Raw genomic sequence first — 22,953 nt, 5'->3', positions numbered from 1 at the left:
GCACAATTTTCATGACTATTTTGTCCCTATAAACAATTTAGAATTACAACGTATCATTAAATGCATTCTTTTTTTATTTGATTTAATATGGGTATAATTGAAAAATTATACAAACTTTGTTTTCCATTCCTACTTAAAACAAACATGAGAAAAGAAACAAAGTGAAATCGCTCGGTTACTTTCCCGACATTACCAAACTTGGAAAAGGAATCTTGCATTCTCATTCATTAGAAAATGACATAGAAAGTGATTTCTCCTTAAATTCATTCCATGAACCAAACGGCGCCCACATAAAATGAGTTTTTAAATACTGCTTAAATTACCGAGAATATTGTAATTTGGCTTTTAAAAAATAAAAAATAAAAAACCCTAAGGACCACATCCGAAATGAGACTATTCGTAATCCACTAGCTCTGCTGTTTCTCTGCCACTAATACCCTTCTTCTTCTTCTTCGTAGCTAAAGTCCTAGCAGGGTTTATGCTTATCATCATTCACTCACTGGAATTTTCGACCTCAAAAGAGTGTATCAAAACGATGATTCTCCAAACGACCTTCCCTGGCCACTCTCTCTGGTCGTCGTGCTCCGCTAACAGGCTCCATCCTTTTCTCTTCTCCAAACGACGTCGTCGCAGTAGTCTTTCCTACTGGCATTTCAATCGTCTTAGGCCTAGGCTCTTCGCAGGTGATTATTCTCTTCTTCTTCCAAGTCTTTGTTTGGTTGCTGAGAAAACTCAGAAATAACTTCGCTTTCATGTATCAATTGGAAAGTATTGAGAATTGAACTTAATAATCAAATAAGTGAACATTAACATATTTGAATTAATTAAAGTTTATTCATTCTAGTCGGGTTTATAAAATTGTCTATTTTATTTCACTTCCAATTTTTCAAAACCATTCTAGTCACAGTTAGGTCACATTGTGATGAGGGTGGTGCATGCATTTATCATTTCTTGTTATGTTTCAGTTGCCGCCTCCGAGAATGGCGTGTTCACTTCTCCAGAGATTGCAAAGACCTTTGATTTTACTTCAGAAGAAGGGATATACAATTGGTACATTATTCTGGACAGAGCCCTTAACCATTATTATGTTGTCTGATACAATGCTATCGTTCTACTGTAAATTTTGATTGTAGAGGCTTTGTTGAATGTTTTATGGACTGCTGCTTATCTGCTGTTGTATTGCTTCTTTGTTCGTCCTAATAAACTTATTTTGTTTCTTTGTTCGTAGTACTCCTTATTTCGTAAATTCCATTCATGTGAAAAATGATCTAAAAATTTGAAACTGAAGTTTTTTGTTGGTGGGATCAGAGATGAGTTTTCCCATTTGTTGAACTGGAGTGTTTTTGAGGAAAACTTTTACTTCTATTCAGTCATTATCAAATTTTGTTTCCGGGATAATATTTGGGTTGGAGTCCACATTTGTCATCTTTCTGGAAGTGATCAGATTACCAATCTTTCTTGAGGTGATACTAGTGCAGTGCACCAGACATCTTTTTCCGACTCTTTCCATATTGAAGCTTCCCTAAACCAAGGCTTAAAGAAAAAGAAGTATCCCCTAAAAACAAGGTCTCTTGTCTGCACTTTCAGTGGTTAGTTTTCAAGTTTTCTAGTGATGCTTCGAAGTGCATTATGCAGGGCTGGTCCTGAGACTTATGAAGGTTCAAAGTTTATGTCAAATATTTTTATTGTTTTTTCTTTTGAGTACTTTGGTGTATAAAACAAATGGCTAGTTTTCCAATCTACACTTTTAACTCCACATGCCCCTTATTGATGCCGTATCAGTGTGTACAAATCTCTCTGGCAGTGTAATCATGATTAGAGCTTATTATTGAATGTTTGATTCCTATGAAAATCCACAAACCATATGTGTCCAGAGTATATGGGTCTCTTGTGGCTCAATTAAGAGAGAATCACCTTTTTCTTGGTAATTACCTTTTAGTATGTTCCTAGTTATAATTGGTTTAGATTATTGTTTTACACTAGAACTAAAGATTAAGTCCCTCGGTGATAAAAATTTCACTTTCATGCTGCATTGGCCTATACAAAATGGTATTTGCATCTGCACGTATTAAATCTAGTGTTTGTGGTTCTTTTTAATAATTCCTGACGAAATACACATTCTAATCTCAACCAAAAAGAAAAAAAAATTGTATTGCTTCATGCACGTGTTCTTAATTCTTGTTTTGCCTGCATTTTCACATGTCAGTTTGCAGATTTGATCAAGTAGTGCTTACTATCTATTTGTTATGTAAAATCATTGCATATTATTTATGAACTCATGTGATTGTTAGGTGGGAGTCTCAAGGGTATTTTAGGCCAAACCTTGACCGAGGAAGTGATCCTTTTGTGATTTCAATGCCGCCTCCAAATGTTACTGGTTCCCTGCACATGGGACACGCGATGTTTGTGACTCTTGAGGTTGTGAAAGGTGTTCTTATGCATTGGCATTTTATCATACTTAATTTTTTTTTTTTTGTTGAAGTACATGTTAGTGTTTGTACCCAGGCCATGCTTCCAGTTTTGAGGTACAGGTAAGTGTAAATTTCGATTGTCATGTGTGACACAAGATTGTGTTTGTTTTCTAATTGTACATACTGGTGTGAGGTTGTACAATAATAGTTGACCAAGCTGCTCTTGTTAAGAAATAGAAAAGATTTTGGGACATGTATATGTTTTGGAATTTCTAAACAGAGCTAAGCAAAGTTGAAAGATTGGAATTGAATTAGGAAGAAGTGAGGACTGGATGAGTAATGAGATTTTATACAGAATGATGAAAGCAAAGTTGATTGTCCTAGCTGGTGAATGCTTGAACTATGAAGTCAAGGACAGTTTTTTTGAGTTAGATTTGGGATCCTGGTCATGGAAAATCCTAGAATCAGGATAGACGGTCTTCACTATATTGAAACATTACTGTGAATGACAGGAAATCAGCCTTTGCTTTGCCAACAATAACACTCATTCCCGCCCAAATATCAAGGCTTCCTATTTGTAGGCCCTCTCGACCATCAACCCTGCCTAGACATGGCATGTTATGTTTCCAGACTGTCACTTTGAAATGCTTGAACTACATCTTCAGAGTTCAGGGAGTTTACCTTTTATTTAATCAATTTGGATTGGAAACCAGTAGTATCTTAGAGATATATTTTTTCAAGTGAAATGTGGTAGAGATGTGTCTTAGTTTTAAGATTCTGGTTGCTGTATGTTAGGTGGATTTCTTGTTCATCGATTTGTACATTCTGGTTTTTCTAATAAAATTTGGTTTCTTATAAATAAATAATATTTTTTTCTTTTAATTTCAATAGTATCCCCAGCATCATTGAATGCAGTAACTTATGAGATTCAAATTGTAGGAACGCTACAATATAAGGATTTAAGCTGTAGCGTTCTCACAATTTAAGAGATAAATTGTTGGAATCTCATAATTTAAGGGATTTAAATTGTTGACTTGTGGAAACATAGACTCCAAAACATATGTTGGGTACAACTGGCTTTATGTTGGTATATTGTTTGCCTATGATTTTTATACAGGTTGCTATTGACTTTTATGTAGGTTGCCATTGGTTTAAATTTGTGGTACCTGCCATGAATTAATTGTACACTAAAATTATGTTGATATACTAGTTTCCATTGATATTTATGTAACTGATGTAAAAACAAGCATAATGTTAAGTACACTTAAGTTATGTTTATACCTGTGGGCTTCGTGGGTTGGGCTTCATAAATAATTTAAATCTCTTAAATGATGAGATTTCTTAAATTGGATTTCAAGCTCCCAAGTTACTGTAGTTAATGATGTTTGGGGTAATATTGTAATGTCGGATTTGGTCAAATGGTTCCAGGGACCTAATCTAGCAAAAAAAATTACTGGACTTTTTCTGAGAAAATGAGGATGAACCCGGACCTAAACTGTAACTCAACTGCTGCTTATTTCTTCTATTCATTTTTCATTAATTACTGTTGTAGGACATTATGGTTAGATACCATCGAATGAAGGGAAGACCCACACTTTGGCTTCCTGGGACTGATCATGCTGGTATAGCAACTCAGGTTTGTCTCTGTACCATAAGCCTATGTTTCCAGATAAGTGTTTCCACTGATTTCACATTTTTATTGCTATGCCTTGCACCATCTTCATTTCCAATTTTCAGTGTTCTACAACTGCTTTCATTATTACAACTTCCTTTATAATTCTTGAAGAGTTGAAACGGCTTTGATCTGATTTCTTTTTTTTTTTTTTTTTTTTTTTTTGAGTTTATGATTGGGATTTGATTTTCTTAATGATAACTTTGTATGTCAATTTCTGATTCTATATTTGTTCATTGGCTTTGATTTTGTCTTACTTTGTACTTTTGGTATGACTTAGTACTAAAATTGTAACTTGCATATCTTAGTTTGATTTTTTTTTGGCTCATACTACCATTACTCTTTTCCTACCAGCTGGTTGTAGAAAAAATGCTTGCATCTGAAGGAATTAAAAGGGTTGAATTGGGTCGAGATGAGTTTGTGAATCGAGTTTGGGAGTGGAAAGAGAAGTATATATGCTTATCTATCTTACATTGTTTATCCTTTCTACCTTCTTCGATTATGAGTAGTATTGTCATTAACTTGTGCATACTCATATTTTTTACATCATGAAAGAAAAATTGTTGTTTCCTTGTTGCAACACATTGAATTCTTTGTACCGGTTGTTATGCCCTTTATAAAGCAATTTTGGTTGAAAACCATATTTCGACCTGGACGTTTTCGAGATGGCCCTAGTACACTGAATCACTGATAAATAGATACTTTCATCTATGGCACATCTCCTGAACTTATTAGTTTTCTTTTGCGGTTTTTGCATCATCTCTTCTAAATATCTAGTTATTTATTTATATATTTTAAATATGACTTTTTGGAGAGTGGGCACATCATGAAAAATGCTGAAAGCAAGCTAGGATCGTATGGAAGTCTCATTTCACAAGTTAACATTAGGTGGGAAAAAAAAAGGCCCTTTTAAGAAAATATAAAGATATTAAGACACTCAATTTACAGTGTTTAGCAGGCTGCTATCATCACTTCCTTTATCATACCCTTTAGCCAAGTTCCCTAACATAGATTGTGTTTTCTTGAATGAAACGGAAATCTCTGGATGCTAATGCATACTTTCTTTTGAAAGATTAAAACACTTTGTTTCGACTCTAAATTGTTTATGACTTCATTGACTGGCAGACAATCAGAAATAAATAGAAACGCTTTCTAGTTGTTTACGACCCTGATTATATTGATAGATAAAAGGAAAAATCTCAAAGGACTGAATTCAGGTAGGGCTGAAAACTGATGAGAATTAAGGGTAAATTAACATTTACTGGCAGGAGGACCCACTAGACGAGAAGAAGATACTGGAAAATGCATTTTCTTGATGTAATTCAGAAATCCTATGGTAAACGCACCCCATGCTAGCCAATGCAAATACAAACTTCCATATTTGTTTGAGTGGTCTTTTATTGTATTTTCTCTTCTCTCTTCAGATTGTGGATTCCTCATCCACTCTTTGTGATTAGCTTTTCTACATTAATAAATTGCCCATTCTCTTCAAAATACCTCCCTCACAACCGAGCAATGTAGAAAAAGAATGATCACCTTACTCTTACTATTTATACATGCATCATGAATCAATGATCATGATCATGATATTCTGCTTCTGAAGATTATTTACAGTCAAAGATTTTACCGAAAAGTACCTTAAATCAGTCATTCATGCAAAAGGCATGTCTGTTTTTGAAGAATTACCTTGAATCAAAATATTGTAGCAGTTATGATTCTGTTGTTCTGAATCCTCCCTCGTATATTCAAACATTTACAGAACCATATAGGAGTAGATTTTGCAATTTACTAATCTACTATACTACATATAGTTTCCAGAAAAAAGGTGAACTGCTTTTATTTATGTTTAACTGAAAATTGTTATTTCCAATTATACTTGTTATTTCTTAACAGATTATTTATTTATTATATCAGGTATGGTGGAACCATTACAAATCAGATCAAAAGACTTGGCGCTTCTTGTGATTGGAATAGAGAGCATTTCACCCTTGATGAACAGCTAAGTCGTAAGGCATTTTTCTATCTGGTTGAACTCTAGTCAATCAAGAAAGTATGTATGAGATAGTTTACAACATTGTCATCGGGGTGGGGTGTATGTCATGCAGAACAAAAGATTTAATGATGCCTAGGGAAGTGTTTCAGAATTAGTCAAAGAGTCGGAAAAGTCTAGTTCCTATGATTAGTAACTATGGGATAGGGTAATCAATGAATTATCTAGGGAAGTATGCAAAAGTATGTTTGTTCATAGGGACCAATGTTTTAAAAGGTGAGGCATAAGCCTTTTGAACATGAATTACTTAATACTTTTTTTTAAAACAATATGAAAATTATAAAATTGTATAAGAAGTATTAGAAGCTGAGTTATCGTAGAGCCAACAATAGAAGAGATGGAAAGTGAGAAATAGAGGTCTTCATGAACTTAAACTACAGTGTTCTTTAAAATCTATGAGCCTTTAGTGAAATGGTGAGTTTTGTTTAAAGGGGAAAAAGGACAACTTGAACAGATGGCCTTGTTTGTCTTGAAAGCAAAAGTTAGGGCACGCAGGATTCATTTTTTCGGGAGGTATTCTTCAGCTGCCATGGCGTCACTTCAGTTGCAAAGCTGTACGCCTTGCACTGCCTCGCGCTGGACGCATACACCTTCTGTGCAATCTGCTAAACCACTCTACCCCTTGCCGGTGCCTCGCCTTAACACACTGCCACAAGGCACACCTCAAAAACGTTTTTCAAAACCTTGCTAAAGACTAAGTAAAGGGGTAGTTAAACTTTAAAGGTTGCAAATGTTGTAATAAGCTAGTAAATATTTGTATTGTCTTTTTTATTATTTTCTCCGAAAAGATTGAAACTTTATATGAAAAGAAAAGGCTTATTCGGTCAAGGCTCATATCCTTCTACTCCTTGCAGGAGCTGTCGTTGAGGCCTTTGTCAGACTTCATGAGAAAGGCTTAATCTATCAAGGTATAGCCCTGAGTTCCTCTTAAAGTTGTTCCATAATCCTAGCTCCTGAAGAGCTTTGTTGTGGCCTGGTCCTTTTTTAATGGAGTTTTGTAGGTGGGTTTGTTTTGCTACTGAATCCCTTAGTCTATATTTTTTGTTATTATGCACTTTAGTTTGTGACAACTATTGTTATTATTTGAAGGCCTTCACTTTAAGTTATCATAACGTGTGGGGGATGGCTGGTTGTCTACCATAAGCTGCTATATATTTAGTTGAGTTTTGCTGTTAGATGATCCTTTTTCTTTAATTCTATGTGGGGTGACCATTTTAGGAAACATATGGTGACATCTTTGTACTGCAAATATACTACTAGCATAGTGTTGGATAGGTTTTTGTGTTTACGAAAATTTGAGAGGATTGCATTAATTGAGGATTTACATATTAATCCGAGACGAAACTGGTAAGTCAGAATTTCTGTTCAAATATTGTGTATTGAAGTCTTCAGTTATGAACTTATGAACAACTTGACAGTTTTTTCTTCTGAACAATAGGGTTTAGCAAAAGTAAAGATGTAAAGAACTAGCTTTCTTCTGTCTACAACAGTTATGCTACTACGGTGACAGAATCAAGCATTTCTCTAGTAATAACAGTTAAAGTGATGTTCAGCTTATTTTTATACTTCTTGTTTTTTTCGTGAAATTTTCCCTCTATGTTTTGAGTTGATTGTTGAGAGTCACCTGTAGCTTTATCATTGACAAGCAAGTGTGACTAGCAGCCAAGTAAAACTGATATATATTTTTTCCCTCTAGGGTCTTACATGGTGAACTGGTCTCCTAGTCTACAGACTGCTGTTTCTGACTTGGTAAGTTACTTCTGGTTTCATGTAGACGTGACTATTTAATCTTGATACAGCTTATGCTTTAAAGTGCAATATTTGACGTGGTTCTTTGATATTTTTGATCAGGAAGTAGAATATCATGAAGAATCTGGTACTCTCTATTATATTAAGTATCGTGTAGCTGGAGGCTCAAAGTAATTCCCACCTTACCATTTCTGATCCCCTTATGAAATGTGTTCTTAATCTTTCAGTCTACTAGAATTTAGAAGCACATGCTTTCTCTTGTACTATTACTGTATGCTGATTCAAAATATTATGTACATATATGGTGGCTAGTGTTATAATTTATAAGGTAATCAGATCTTATGTTAATCTTCTCAACAATTTTATCTCTCAACAGAAGAAAACTTATTGACACAATAACTGTGACTTCTCAAAGATCAAATCTTGCTAGTTTATTTTGTGATTTGACAACCAACTAATAAAAGAACGAAAAGATGATTGTGCTTTACAAGATTTTAGAAGATTTTTAGGAGCCCTTAATTCTTCTCATTTCTTTTATCAGTCCAATACTTATTTTGGTTTTGATAAACTCGGTTGACCACGATAACATGCTTTTTGTGTAAGTTCATATATTCTGCTGCGGTGTGTGGTGTGTGTCTATGAGCGATATGTTCTAACAATTTTCAGAGGGTGTATGATGCACTCTGATTGGTATCTTCCTGTACTCAGGTCTGACTATCTGACAATAGCAACAACACGCCCGGAGACTTTATTTGGTGATGTAGCTATTGCTGTGCATCCTGAGGTAGGTTAAATTTCTTTTTCTGGTATCCTGTAGGAGTTTAGTTATGGATCGACCAGGTGATGACAATTTTTTATGGTAAGTAATGCTTAAGCAATTTAGACAGGTGATAGGTTCACAACTTCAGACATCACTTTTGATTCTTGGGATCAACATCTATTTACCTAATCTTTTATATAAATTCCAAACCTAGGCTTTATTGTGAAGAGCTACATTAATGAATAGTGCTTAGTATTTAAATTCCAAACCAGTTTCCTCCTTCAACATACCTTAAATCTAGTGAGTTATCCAATCCTAGGCACCAAATGAGCCCTCTATGTCGAAAGCAAGTGCAACCTACTCCAAATATGTGGCCCAAAAGGACAATGTTGGAACATATGTTTGGATAATTCACTCACTGCTTTGTTCGACATACACCAATTATGAAAAGAAGAATAGGGCCTCCTCTATGGATCATTTTGGCTGTTATTCCCTTGAACAATGTTGGTCTCTATAATATTTGGCTATTTTCTTTTTCCATGCTTTGAAATAATGGAGTTTTCCTTATCCCATTTCATAGTTTTTCTTTCTTTTCTTTTTAACCAAAGGACAGTAACTTGCATGTTTCTGAACTCCAATCGCTATCATAGCTGTTAGTCTGAATGAAATATTTGATTTTGATTTTGATTTTGATTTATTCTTGGTAATATCCAATGTTTGATGACAATGTCATGCAGGATGATCGATATTCTAAATATATTAATAGAATGGCTATAGTTCCTTTGACATATGGCCGTCACGTCCCTATCATCTCTGACAAGGTAAAGTATCTTGGACTACTTTTCTATATCATCATTGTATTTGATGTTGTTATTTGATCGTTAGTATGATGCCAATTACTCCTGATGTGGGATCTCTGACTAGATATTGTGCTGTAATAGTATTGTCTAGGGACATTTAGAAGCAGAAAGTTAATATAGGAGTGAATTTATTAATGTAAGCCTCATTAAATGGGCCTGGATCTGTGTGCATTTCATTACATTAATTAATAATTATGATAGAAAACAAGTGCAAGGTTAGAACTCAGGAAAAGTAGTGATGAATTTAAAGTTAATTTCTGAATCATGTCGAAGGTTCTACCCAGGTCATTCACCTGGTTTATGGATTATTAGTTTTTTTTTCTTCTTATTTGTGCCTGAATACTTCTTCACCTCCTCGTAGTTTCCAATATCAATTGCGTGCTCATTTTTTTTCTTCTTGATACTGAACATTTTCAGTTTTTTCACTTCCTGTGAAGTTCAACTTGGCAGAATAAGCTTTCAATATTCTCCCTGCTAAGGAAAAAAAACACGAGTAATTTTTGTGGTTATGTCCTTGCAGAACAATAAAGTGGTTGCAGTGAGTTTGTCTTTAATTAGAATCCTGTGCGCATGAAAAGTAAAAAGGAATAATGTTTTGATCAAAGGAGATGAAGATTGATTTCTACTCTTGCTATGTTTTTGCTTTATGCTCCGGGCAAGGTTTTGGGTTTGTAGCTTGCTGTACTCTAATTTTGTCTCACCCATGAACTGGAGTGTGAAGGGCCTTCATAATGCCTGTTGTGTAGGCACCACATATTGTTCTGCCCCATGTTATGTGCTTCAAATTAACATCTCCCCTTAGGAAAATTCTATCTGATCTGCTAACTGAATTAAGGATTTTATGCAAATTATGCCATATTAAATTATACTGCAGACGGTGGGCCAATGGCCTGGAGTCCTGGACTATATTGCTTTACTTATTTTATAAGCCATCATCTGTAATCAGAAAAAGAAATAAAAAATATCCCCGGAAGATACATATTTGTTTTTGTTGATAATTGTACTTTGCTATTTGTTGAATCATTACCCTTTAGCTAACTGCCTGCTTCTCATACAAGTCCAGGTAAATAACTTGATATGTGGAACATTAATTGTTTTTCATCTGGCAGCATGTTGATAAAGACTTTGGCACTGGTGTGTTGAAGATAAGCCCTGGACATGATCATAATGATTACAATCTTGCAAGAAAGCTTGGTCTTCCAATACTTAATGTCATGAACAAGGATGCAACTCTAAACAAGGTTGCCGGACTGTACTGGTAAATGCTGTTTCAGTTTTCTTAGATTGTTGAACTTGAATTCACTGGCGAAATTTTTTAATCTTATATCTTTATTTTGTAATGAAACCTATGATTCTGTTAGTGGCCTTGATCGGTTTGAGGCCCGCAAGAAACTTTGGGCAGATCTGGAGGAGACTGGTTTGGCTGTAAAGAAAGAACCACACACTTTACGAGTTCCCAGATCTCAGCGCGGTGGAGAAGTGAGTTGATTGTTTTAAACATTTGGTATTTCAACTTCCAAATTCTGAAAAGATTAATATAAATTCTCTATGAAGAATTTAATCTTAATTATATATACTTTTCCTTCTTTTGGATATCAGGTTATAGAACCACTAGTAAGCAAGCAGTGGTTTGTAACGATGGAGCCCTTAGCTGAGAAAGCCCTTCGTGCTGTTGAAAAAGGAGATTTGAAAATCATACCCGAAAGATTTGAAAAGGTATGCAGTATGTGACCTCATTTGTTACTGTAGAAAGAGAAAAGTTAGTCTGTGGGAGAGAGAAGATAGGTATGAATATTGAGTTAATTTACTGAATTATCCTTTATTTTTAAATCTTATTATTAATCTTAAGGTACTTAAGGGCGACATAATTGACATTTTGTACTCTTCAGTTGAAAAATAGGGTTTTCTTAAATAACATATAGTTCAATTAAGCATGTGATGGAAGTCACTAGTTCTATGCTCGATGGGTCTGATATTCAATTCCCAGCACGAGTACAGATATATGTGATGTGCCATGTGCTGGTTTGTTTCACACCTCTAATTCTTTGTATTGCATCATGAATTGAGTACTTTATGGCATTAATGCAATGAGTGTTCAACCACATTAACTTGTAATTGGTAGTGGCTTACCCAGAAAGATTTGCTAGATTGTTTTACTCACACCTGTGCCTTCTTTAAAATAACAGATCTATAATCACTGGCTATCAAATATTAAGGATTGGTGCATAAGCAGACAACTGTGGTGGGGACATCGAATACCAGTTTGGTACATTGTGGGTAAAGACTGTGAAGAAGAATATATTGTTGCAAGGAGTGAGGATGAAGCTCTTCGGAAAGCTCAAAAGAAGTATGGTAGAGATACAAAAATATATCAGGATCCGGATGTTCTTGACACATGGTTTTCAAGGTCTGTTGTTCACAAGATTGCCACTTATTGAAATGTATTTTCTAGAAACTATGAAAGGTCCCACTTTATTCTTTTACAATTTTGAAAACTGTTGAATTTTCAGTAGGTCCTGAAAAAATTATCATGTTGTGTGATATGTAGAATATAAAAAGATTTTAGGACTAGATTTTAGGGCTGGCCCAATTGGTGAGTGGAGGTAGGAAAAAGTCAGGACTAATGGAGTTATAAGTTCGACCTGATCTTATTAGCGAAGACAACAACTGAATATTTCAAATTTACCCATTAGAATGCTTATACTCCATGCTCAATGAAATTAAGTTCATGTATGTGTGATGGCAGTGGCACACACTATTTTCATCCATTTTGTCATATCTCATGAATTTTACATGTTTAATCAATGCATTATTAATTGGTTTAGCATTTCCTAATGTTTCATACAAATTTTCTTGATTTGAAATGAAAGTCCATTTATTTCCTTAAATCCGAATTGCCAATATTTTCATGGAGACTGACATTTTCATCCTTGGTAAGAAGGACTTTACTATTTTCTGTTTATATCATATACCTTAAACTTTGAGGACTCCAGCCAACACTTCCAGGATTTGAGATTTAATGTGCCCTATTTAGATGCTATGTAATTTGACTAAATAAATCTTTTCCTTTTCACAGTGCACTGTGGCCTTTCAGTACTCTTGGGTGGCCAGATGAGTCAATCAAGGATTTTAAGCGGTTTTATCCTACTACAATGCTTGAAACAGGGTATGTGCATATCCCTTGCTAGTATTTTCTTGCCATCTTTTCTCGTTTTCTCATCTATTGCTGCAACTTTATCATAATTTGGTCAAATAAGTAGTCTAGTGTATCTCTCTCTCTCTCTATCTCTCTCTCAACTCCAGTATATCAGGCCTTCTACAGAACCCCACTTTGCCTGCCTCTCGGCCTTCAAATACCTCTCCTTCTGTACCTAGCTTCTTGACTGCTACTTCCTCAGCTGGTCTAACACTAGCTTTCCCACAGTTCTCTCACCTGCCCTTCCTTTGCCTGCCAAGTTTAACCATCTTCTGCCCTCGATGATGTGGTGGCTGGATGATGAGGTCTCTCCCATTTGTACGCTGTTATGCTGTTAAATGAGAGAATTGAGGACTGGTATGATGTTGTGGAGGTTGAACAAGATGGGAGTGTTTGCCGCAAAGTCTTTTTCTATGGCATTCTCAGGGTGCGAGCAATGGGTTTTTTCCTTGCATTGCAGTTTGGTGTGCTAATCCATCTCCTAGGAAAAAATTGACAAATATTCTCTCTGATTACCAATGAAATAATGAATGAAATAATTTACACTGCCACGATTAGCCTTCTTAGGTGCAGAATAGGAGTTAAATCTGTTTTTGAGGAACCATTTGGTAATAGAACTGCTTTTGGGTGCTGCAAGTTTGGTTTTCAGGGTCATGATTTATATTTTTATTAGTAATAAGATAGTGTCCATGTCACCTTTTATTTTATTTTATTTTTAGTAATATTATAATTAGTTTAATAACACCTTTTATTTTCAGTGGTAGATTTATTATGTTTAGGTTATTGCAAAAGTTTGGAAGGTTTGTTAACTTTATTATTACTATTAAACTTGCTTACTTGAAAAGTTGTTGAAGTTGATATTGTTGCTTGCATGTTTGAACAGGCATGACATACTGTTCTTTTGGGTTGCGAGGATGGTCATGATGGGAATTGAGTTTACAGGGACAGTTCCATTTAAATATGTTTATCTGCATGGTCTCATCCGGGATTCACAAGTGAGTAGAAATTGCATGATAAATACTACTACTTCAATGTTGATATTGTATTTAATTTTTTCCTTTTAACTAGTCATTGTTTCTTGAGTGTAGAATTTTTTATTCCCATACTCTCCCTTGCGTCCCTACCGTGAGGATCCTCCAAATTCTTTATTGATGAAGTTCCTAATTATTTGAATGCGATTAATTTATTGGTTACATTATTTTCATGATATGTTGGGTTTTCCCCTTTGGATTGCGGATTTTCTTTTACTCTTCTATGTTCCAGATTGTCTCCGACCAAATTTCTGAGAAGACACTAATTGGTTTTCACAATTCGTGCAAGATTGATTCTTAAATAATGAGTGTTTATGCAAAATGGTGTTTTGCAAGTGGTGTACCAATCTATAAACCACTGTTTCTTGCATTCTTTAATGGAATAGGAGTTGTGGAATTTTTTTATTTATTCTTGCAATGTCTTGGCATGTCTACATGAAGTTTGTTTAAAAGAGTAATCAATTAATTTGGAGCGCTGTTCTCCTTGTGTGATCTGGTGCTCATTTATGGAAAGACTTTATCAGACTGTTAACGATTGAAGCATTACTTGTTTGATATTTAGGCTAATATGTGAAGATTACTTTCCATGTGGATGACTAGTTTTAGTGTCGTCTGAGCTTTTATTTTTGTACTTTGTTTTACTTGTTACTTACATTTGTATACTATTCGTGTAAACTGGTTACACAAATAGTATACAACAAAAAAGAACGTGGATGGTCAAACGTTTCTTTGTTGCAACCTTGTTTGTTCCTTGTTGTTTACAGCATTAATTCTCTAATGCATTTGTAGTATACTCTTATGTTAATTTTGATATTCTGATGTATTAAACAATTTGTGTAATTACATTTCAGGGTCGAAAGATGTCTAAAACATTGGGGAATGTCATAGATCCTTTAGATACAATCAAGGAATATGGCACAGATGCTTTAAGATTTACAATTGCTCTGGGGACTGCTGGTCAGGTTTGTTTTGTTCTGACTTCACTTATGCGTCAATTCTGCCTGTCACTTATACAGACATTGTTGTATTTTACTTCACTTGCTAACCAGAAATATACATATGCAGTCTTCCACTTTTGCATGTTAATGGTTCTTAGCTTGTACCAATTGCCTTTCTGGCTGATTTGGTATTCTTTTCTTTCAGGACCTTAATTTATCCACTGAGAGGTTGACGTCAAATAAGGCCTTCACCAACAAACTCTGGAATGCTGGAAAGTTTGTATTGCAGAATTTACCCAGTCAAAATGATGCATCTGCTTGGGAAAATATACTCTCTTATAAGGTTTGTTTTGTTCTCTCAATTTGTACTGTTATCGTGAAAATTATTCACTAATGCTTTGCTTGTGGAAAATTGTACTTTTGGTTTTGTGAATGATGGTATTGGTATGTCTGCATGTATCAGTCCTTCACTTGTGAATTACTTTTCAATTAACCACAGAGAATGATGGCATATGTCTTCATTTGTGAATGTCTGTGCCTGCTTGTGTTTTACTGAACAAAAGTGAAAAGCAAATGCTTGAAATACTGCAGCCTCAATGAGCAATTCTTGTTAGCATTCCTTTCTGTATTCTTGCATTAGCTAAAAGCTTTCCTTACACCCTAGTAGCTTAAAAACAATTTCTTGAAACTGCTCCTGCTTAGAAAGAGATAAATTACAACTTCAGCCTTAGTGGATGCACTAGAATATGCCGAGGGTATGCTCAATTCTTTGTTTTTCACGGTGAAACTTTTTTTTCTTTCTTTTTATCATTTCCTACATGGATTAAGGAATGGATGGGAGAGGCTAAATGAAAACAGAACTCAATCTCAAGTCATACCAGAAAACTTAAATTGCATACTTTTGCCTGCTTAGCAACGGATGTTTACTCTCTTTTTAAGGATTCACCAGAAAATGTGCCAGCTGTGATTAGTTTCTTGTTATGGTGAAAGGTTCGTGTATCACAAAATTAGCCCCAATCTCATATATGTATCGGTAAAGTTATAACTTCCTCTTTAAAGATTCACAAGAACTTAACTTGACCTGATATCTCTAAAGTTAGCTCCAATCTCATTATGCATTACAAACTTGTCTGCAAATAATTTGAACAGTGACACATCATGTCTGAATGTGTCTGAATGACTTTACTGAATTCTCAATTACCAAAGCAAATGGGTAGAAGCGTATTGTTGGTGTTTGATGCAACTATTTTATAATTGAAAATTCATGAAAATGTTTGACCAAAAATAAAAAAATAAAAAAATTCATGAAATGATTTCTGAACACTACTTATCTTCCAAGTTGTTTAGAAGTAACCTCACTTGCTGTCCTCATAATCTTTCTTTAAGTCATTATATCTTTTCACTTTTCTAACTCTCTGGATCTTTCTATAAAATGTGTTAAATACGCCTATAGCACACTGGCTGGTTGTCTCATGGAATGGGAACTAAATATATTTTCTGTACATGTCTTAGTCACTCAATCTCTCTATGTTCCATGAGATGGGAATTATTGCAATTACCTGGTGCTATATCTGATCATGGCATTGTATCTTGTATTTCTCTATTAAATATTGGAAATTTTGATCTTATTCTACTTTAGCCGTCATTACACTAATATTATAGAATGATAATCATTACTTGCATTGCTTCTTAAATCAAGACATACTCTTTCAGTTTGACAAAGTGGAGCTCTTGGACAATCTACCTTTACCAGAATGTTGGGTGGTAAGATAATTGTCATGTTAAGTTTTTGAATTGCCTGTTGATTTTACTTCTTTGTTTAATCACTCACTTTTCTTCCCTTTTCAGATCTCAAAACTTCATTTGCTTATTGACACAGTCACCGCAAGCTATGACAAATTTTTCTTTGGAGATGTAGGAAGAGAGACATATGAATTTTTTTGGGGTGATTTTGCTGATTGGTAAGTTTGCAATTTTTATTCAAATATTTTCCATCAGATAATAATCAAAAGCTTTATATTATGTTCCTACATAGAAAAGAAAACTGTAGGAATACAACGCCAAAGGCATTTATTGAGAATATTACATAATGTTTTGGGACTATCCGCCCAATTCCAATTGGTTTTGGGTTGGATACTTGGTTGGATACTCTAACCTTAACATGATATTCATGGAAAATCCATGCGTCAGGTCCAATTCCTGCTTGTGCTTCACATCTCCCACCACATGTGGGGGTTCGTTGATAATGTAGTATCCCATATCAGGAATTCTAAGCGTTGCATGACAATATACAATATTGATTGGATATGGTGAACTGGTTTTGTGTTGGATACTACTTTGACAACATTCATAGGATATGGTGAACAACTACCTTGTGTTTCTGCTTGTGGACCACTTGTCCTGTTAGGCAAAGATGTTGGGTTTCGCTTTATTCTAATAAAGTCTTGGTATCTTGTCCAAAAAAAAATTGCTTGACTGGGCATGATTAGTTTTTATATATTCCTTTATGTAAGATAATCCAATCTCTTATATGTCTTAAAGGATTTTGAACCTCCCCAAAGAAAACTTTGAATCATAAAAGACCCAATTTATGTTTGTGGTCAGTCTTTTCTGAAAGTGTGCCTTTATTGGTTACTGTGGCTGACAACAATGCAGATTGGTTTTATGGTTAGGAATTTTTCTGGCATGTTGATTTTGTGCCAAGAAAATCTCTACTAGGTCAGTTAACCAGCTGGGCCTAACTTTGTATGCCAACTTATAACGTTTCTATGTCTGGTATGATTTATGAGGATGATAATTACAGGATATTCTTACCAAAAGTTTATATTAAAAAATCCAAAAAAGGGAGAAATTATTTGCTGGGATTTGTTTGGATCTTTATATTTGTTTCAAGAAGTTCAAACTCTTAATATTTGTGGCAGCAAGGGTTGTGGAGGTGGGTCTTTCTTGGGATGAGTTCATTTTTCGGGTTCCCTTTGGGCTTCGGTTCTTAAGAGTTTAACTATCAGTCTATTTTATGATTGGAGTAGTTGTCTGCTGTCATGTCATATTATGAGGTCTAGCTCTTTTTTGCGTAGCCTAGCTAGACTAGTGGACAACTTGTCCCCTGTAGTGTACTGTTCTATTTTATCATTGGAAGTGTGATTCTTATTAAACAAAGAAAGGAAAAAAGAATTTTAGCCCTTTTTTTAATCTTTTTGTTAATACCTTCTGCTAACTCAAATGTACTGATGTTCCTGTTTGCCAACTGTTAATTTCTTTCACTTATGTAGGTATATTGAAGCCAGTAAAGCTCGTCTTTACCACTCCGGTGGTGATTCAGTTGCTTCTGTCACACAGGCAGTTCTGTTGTATGTTTTTGAAAACATACTTAAATTGCTACACCCCTTCATGCCATTTGTGACTGAGGAGCTCTGGCAGGTAAATTGATTTACTGTATTCAACACGTGTGTGGAACTCAACTTCTCTACCTAAAAGGTCCTTGTTGGTTTCTTTAGGCTCATTTGTTAACTGGAAAAAATATATATCGTGATTTTGTTTCTCCATGAACCATGTAAAGATTTTTACCGGGAAGGAATGGAGATAATTGTCTTAGGTTATTCTTCTCCTTAAGATTACATACAAGGAAAATTGCCTAGGAAGAATTCGTAATTACATGCAGAATAATATAGTATAGTGAATAATCATATATGATATACCTAATATGTAGGATTCTTGGTGTCTCTGAAGTCCTCAGAAATTCATTTCTCAGGATTATTTTTCCGTTTCTCATTTATTAAAACTGGTTGTTGCGAATTGGAATATATTTAGGTTTTCGGAAGATGTTTGGTTTGCAGAGTTCTCATTTCTATCTTATTTCTCGGCTTATATGTCATATCCTTGAACCACTATGATGTCATCTCTTCCATAATATCTCATTCTCCTTCTAGGATCTCTCGTGGGATTTTACAATTTAGAAGGAATTTGAATGACTTAGAGCTCGAAGATTTATCATATTTGCTGTCTCAAATAAATTATGGTTCTTTGAATCAGAGCCAGTGCGGCAATATATCTTGGTCCATTCTTTGGGTAATTTTTCGTGAAAATGGTTGATACATAATCCATTGGACCTCACATTTAAGCCAAATAAGATGATCGGAAGGCTGGTGTTCCCACTAAGTTGCAAGTTTTCACTTCTTTAATATTTCATGGGAAGTTAAATAGCTGTTAATTGCTACGAAGAAAGTCCCTTGAATGCTTATCTCCACATTGGTGTGTTCTGTGCTAAATAGAGGGGGAAAGTGGATCACGTCTTTAACATTGCCTGTTCACAAGACAAATTTAGGCATGTTTATGTTTTTATTCATGTGGATAGATTCTCTTTTAGCTTCTTTTTGCGACAATAGTTAACTCTTAAGTGTAGGCTTTCAATCTAGATTTCTCTGTTATCACCTCCATTGTACTGTTATCTATAATGTTTGTCTATTTTCCATTATAAAATGAATGGTTGATTTAATATAGGCACTCCCATATCGAAAAGAAGCTCTTATAATATCGCCATGGCCACTGACTTCACTTCCAAGGAAGAGCAACTCGATTAAGAAGTTTGAAAATTTACAGGCTCTGGTGAGTAAATCTTTCTTCCTGGTTCTCCTTTATTGGCTCCACTTCCAAGTCTAGCTGGCACTTTTAGATATCTTGTATCTTTTCCTTGTAGTCAGTCAACGTGGATAATTAAATCACTAAAGTTTGCTTCTTTGTATTTCTTAGACTAGAGCCATCCGGAATGCTCGAGCAGAATATTCTGTTGAGCCTGTAAAGCGTATATCAGCCTCAGTAGTTGCTAATGAAGAAGTCACTGAGTACATAGTGGTATGTATCCATTTCTCCAGCCATGATTTTGCATAAGATTAAAATGTAAGAGCTGATGAGGTGCTTTTCAAGTTTGTTCCTGTATTATTTTGCACTTTTGTGAGAACGAAATGAGTAAACTCAGGGTGTAACGAATTGGTGGATCATTATTCGAACCTTCAGTAAGTATAGAGCCATAGACTGAATCATTCTTGAGATGTGTGTCCTGGGCCAGGTTAGTTTGAGTTCACTGATGCCAGCATCAGAAATCATATCATAAAGCTGTCCATGCCCCCACTAGACTACTATGGGCCAGGTCATGGCCCTGCTAGAGCAAAAAGAGTCGGGCTTGGGTTTAAGTTGTTAAGCATTAAGTTTTGCATATAATCTTGGAGAGTTCATGTGTCTGAAGTCTCATCAGCAACAAAAGGAAAGGCATGCGGATGAGATCGGATTTCAATTTTTACAGAAACCCTTAGTTTAGAGAAAAAGAAATCGAGATGACTAGTTGTTCTGTCTTTTCTTTTGATAAGTTTGTTATTTCAATTCATATATGTTTTTCTTGTATATTCCGTGCATACTTGCTGTCGCAGGGCCATGTCTAACAATTTTAACGTGGGTTGACTCAACTATTTATCCAATTATTTGGTTTGAACATAATTATCATTAGCACTAGCTAACTTAAATATTCTATTTTGATGCAGAAAGAAAAGGAGGTTTTAGCACTTCTCTCCAGGCTAGATTTGCAAAACATCCATTTTACGGATTCTCCTCCAGGCACCTTTTTTTATGGATTATTTTCCATTTGGCCAACGGACAGAAATATTCATGTTTATTTTCATTTATCAATGGCTTTTTCTATGATCTGATTTTGAGCCATATATTTTGGTGGATGTCATGTGTTTTACTTCAGGGAATGCGGATCAATCAGTCCACGTTGTAGCTGGTGAAGGACTAGAGGCATATCTCCCTCTTGCTGATATGATTGACGTTACTGCCGAAATCCAACGCCTATCTAAGAGACTTTCCAAGATGCAGACAGAATATGATGGACTTAAAGCTCGGCTCAGTTCTCCAAAGGTATGAAGTCTGTTTACTAATGTTTAAGCACTTGGGTTTGGCATGCAGGGGGGAGTACTTTACATTTCAATTTCTCTAAGTATCCATTCAGCTAAACGATTGGATTTAGATTTGATAATAGGGGTAATTTGTTAAAAATTAACATTAAATAAAACCTAAAGCATTAGGTAAGATGTATTTGGAATAACTAGATACGAAAAGCTACCTATACAATGGTTCTCTTAAGAGGATAACCGTAACTTATGGAAAAATGCAGACTCCAATTCTGGCTGTTCGATACATCCATCATCTGATAGTTTTGTTAGTTTTATAATCAAAAAGTTAAAAGTGGGTTGGAGTTGGCTTCTTAGTTAAATTTTTTGCTTCAAATGTTGAAAAAAGAAACACTAAAACTGAGTTGTGTTCTTTCTTGTTATGATGCATGCATGTACTGTTGAGTCCTTTCTTTATTTTTCATAGTACCTTGGCATGCACATATCTCATGTACCTCTCATGATATCGTCTTTGCTCATGCAGTTTGTAGAGAAAGCTCCAGAGGATATTGTCCGTGGAGTCCAAGAAAAGGCGGCAGAAACAGAAGAGAAGATCACTCTCACCAAAAACCGTTTAGCCTTACTCAAATCAACGGTTGTGGTTACATAATCAGACCATTTGTGATCCCATGCTCCATTTTGATTGGATATATCCGATGATCCATATGGGATTTGCATCTACTGCAGTGTACAGTACTGAGGTTGGCCAACATTATTTTGACAGCAATTTATTACCATCTAAAGGATCAATGTGCGGTAAACTTGGCTTCAAACTAACGAGTCTGGAGATAGCTCTTTTTTCTCTGGTAGAACCGAAGCGTCCAATAGATGCTTGGCCATTAATTTTTTTCCCTTGTAAATTTTGTATGCTACTCAGGTTGTTTGTAATATGCCATTTTTCTTACAATGTAGGTTAATATAGTTGAGGCTCTAGCCATTTTTGTCCCCTTCACAACTTAAACCAGAGATTGGAGGTGATCTTCCCAAATTTCAGTTGTGAAAATAATCTAAAAACTCGAGCTGATAAATGTGCACCTAGAGTTCAACGTTATTAAGGGATTTTGAAGAACCTATCTTTTAGCCCAGTGAATAAGGGTTCGATCTGGTCTGAATGTTCTTGACGTTTGAGAAACTCTCATCCTCTTGTAGTATGTTCAAGTGCGTGTGAGAAACTACCCTCTCTTCATGGTTTAAATTCAAAAAAATTCAAAAAAGATAGAAACCAACGAGTCAGCCACGGCACAATGAGTCACTGACCCATTCCACACCCAACCCAACCACAATATTATTCCGTAGCCAACTCTACCCCAAAGTCTAGCCATGGACTCAATTAAACCCTCCTCCGCTACTAAGCTCCCCATTAAACGCAAAAACCCCGATCCCATCCCCAACCTTAACCCTAACCCTAATCTTCTACCCCCCACCCTCGAATCCACCGCCATATACGACTACAACGCTGTCGGTTTTTCCGCAGAAGATGGGCAGAGAACCCCGCCGTTCAAGTACCACCGAATCTGGACCGAACCCGACGAGCTTCTCTTCCTCCAAGGCCTCCTTGACTGCGCCTCAGATGGCTTCTCGTTCCCCAAAGACCTTCACCTCTTCTACGCTCGATTCTCCACCACCGTGTCTCAGCACTACACCAAATCCCAGCTCTCTGAGAAGCTCCGCCGCTTCCGGAAAAAGTTCCGAGTCGTCTCGGCTCGGCTCGCTCGCGGCCTCCACGAGTCGCAGCTTTCGCCGCATGATCGCGCCTTGTACGACCTCTCGAGGAAGCTTTGGAGCTCCGAGTGCTGGTCCACTTCGCCGTTTGGTAACAAAGCCAAGAGCGACGAGGGTGATGATAATTTAATGGTGAATCAGAATCAGAGTGTTTTGGATGATCTTTTTGTGGAAAATGATTATGGCGATGAGGTGAAGATGATCAATTTGTCTAGGGCCATTGCTGGGCTGGCGGCGAAGACTGTTTTGGACGTGTTCGATCAGTCTTTGAATGAGGTTCGGATGGTTCTTGTTCAACATTGTCTGCTCTGCCCCGACCATGTTGGTTCGGTCTCGGGCTCAGGCTCTGGCTCTGGCTCTGGCTCATGTTCCTCCAATATGGGCAAGACTGCACTGGACTTCGAGCGGCAATGGCAGCTCCAACGGCTTGCTGAGTTGGATGTATTGTCTCAGAGATTGAGGTTGGTTCTCGACAACACCATTCGGGGCCAATGAGTTTATGTAAGTAATTTGTATAGGAAATTGACATATGTAATGGAATTGCTCTTTCAAATTTTGTACATTTCCCCTCATAATATACAAGGATTAGGTTGACTTAATACATTTAATTTACATGCTTTAC

General features: G+C 35.9%; 2 protein-coding genes across 4 annotated transcripts; both read left to right on the top strand.

Annotated features, from left to right (window-relative positions):
- The first annotated feature begins 420 nt into the window (after positions 1 to 420).
- On the top strand, positions 421 to 22,930 carry LOC117621313 (valine--tRNA ligase, chloroplastic/mitochondrial 2). Of its 3 annotated transcripts, XM_034351714.1 has the most exons (27): positions 421 to 683; positions 966 to 1,050; positions 2,292 to 2,418; positions 3,964 to 4,047; positions 4,438 to 4,532; positions 5,998 to 6,089; positions 6,988 to 7,041; positions 7,830 to 7,882; positions 7,985 to 8,052; positions 8,591 to 8,666; positions 9,380 to 9,463; positions 10,612 to 10,760; positions 10,864 to 10,981; positions 11,102 to 11,218; positions 11,689 to 11,909; positions 12,579 to 12,668; positions 13,582 to 13,693; positions 14,581 to 14,691; positions 14,873 to 15,010; positions 16,381 to 16,431; positions 16,516 to 16,628; positions 17,940 to 18,087; positions 19,168 to 19,272; positions 19,417 to 19,518; positions 20,202 to 20,274; positions 20,411 to 20,577; positions 21,094 to 22,930. In XM_034351714.1, the coding sequence occupies exons 1-27, from the start codon at positions 479 to 481 to the stop codon at positions 21,217 to 21,219; spliced, it is 2,964 nt and encodes a 987-aa protein (XP_034207605.1). In that variant the 5' UTR covers positions 421 to 478; the 3' UTR covers positions 21,220 to 22,930. The 3 variants fall into 3 exon arrangements, with proteins under 3 accessions (XP_034207605.1, XP_034207607.1, XP_034207606.1); XM_034351716.1 differs by lacking the exons at positions 421 to 683; positions 2,292 to 2,418 and having other exon boundaries at positions 1,034 to 1,050; XM_034351715.1 differs by lacking the exons at positions 421 to 683; positions 966 to 1,050 and having other exon boundaries at positions 2,412 to 2,428.
- On the top strand, positions 21,834 to 22,939 carry LOC117621315 (probable transcription factor At3g04930). Its single transcript, XM_034351717.1, has one exon. It carries the CDS (start codon positions 21,930 to 21,932, stop codon positions 22,824 to 22,826), a length of 897 nt encoding a protein of 298 aa, XP_034207608.1. The 5' UTR covers positions 21,834 to 21,929; the 3' UTR covers positions 22,827 to 22,939.
- Positions 22,940 to 22,953: the final 14 nt, after the last annotated feature.

This window comes from Prunus dulcis, chromosome 3 (assembly GCF_902201215.1).
Source record: "Prunus dulcis chromosome 3, ALMONDv2, whole genome shotgun sequence".
Taxonomy (NCBI): Eukaryota; Viridiplantae; Streptophyta; class Magnoliopsida; order Rosales; family Rosaceae; genus Prunus; species Prunus dulcis.
Note: the sequence above shows the minus strand (reverse complement) of the source record. Positions and strands in the feature narration are given on the sequence as shown.

Coding starts and splice junctions, on each gene's coding strand:
- LOC117621313 (XM_034351714.1), top strand. CDS start 479: ATGCTTATCATCATTCACTCACTGGAATTTTCGACCTCAAAAGAGTGT. Junction 684..965: donor TAGGCCTAGGCTCTTCGCAG/GTGATTATTCTC, acceptor GTTATGTTTCAG/TTGCCGCCTCCGAGAATGGC. Junction 13,694..14,580: donor GTCTCATCCGGGATTCACAA/GTGAGTAGAAAT, acceptor ATTACATTTCAG/GGTCGAAAGATGTCTAAAAC.
- LOC117621315 (XM_034351717.1), top strand. CDS start 21,930: ATGGACTCAATTAAACCCTCCTCCGCTACTAAGCTCCCCATTAAACGC.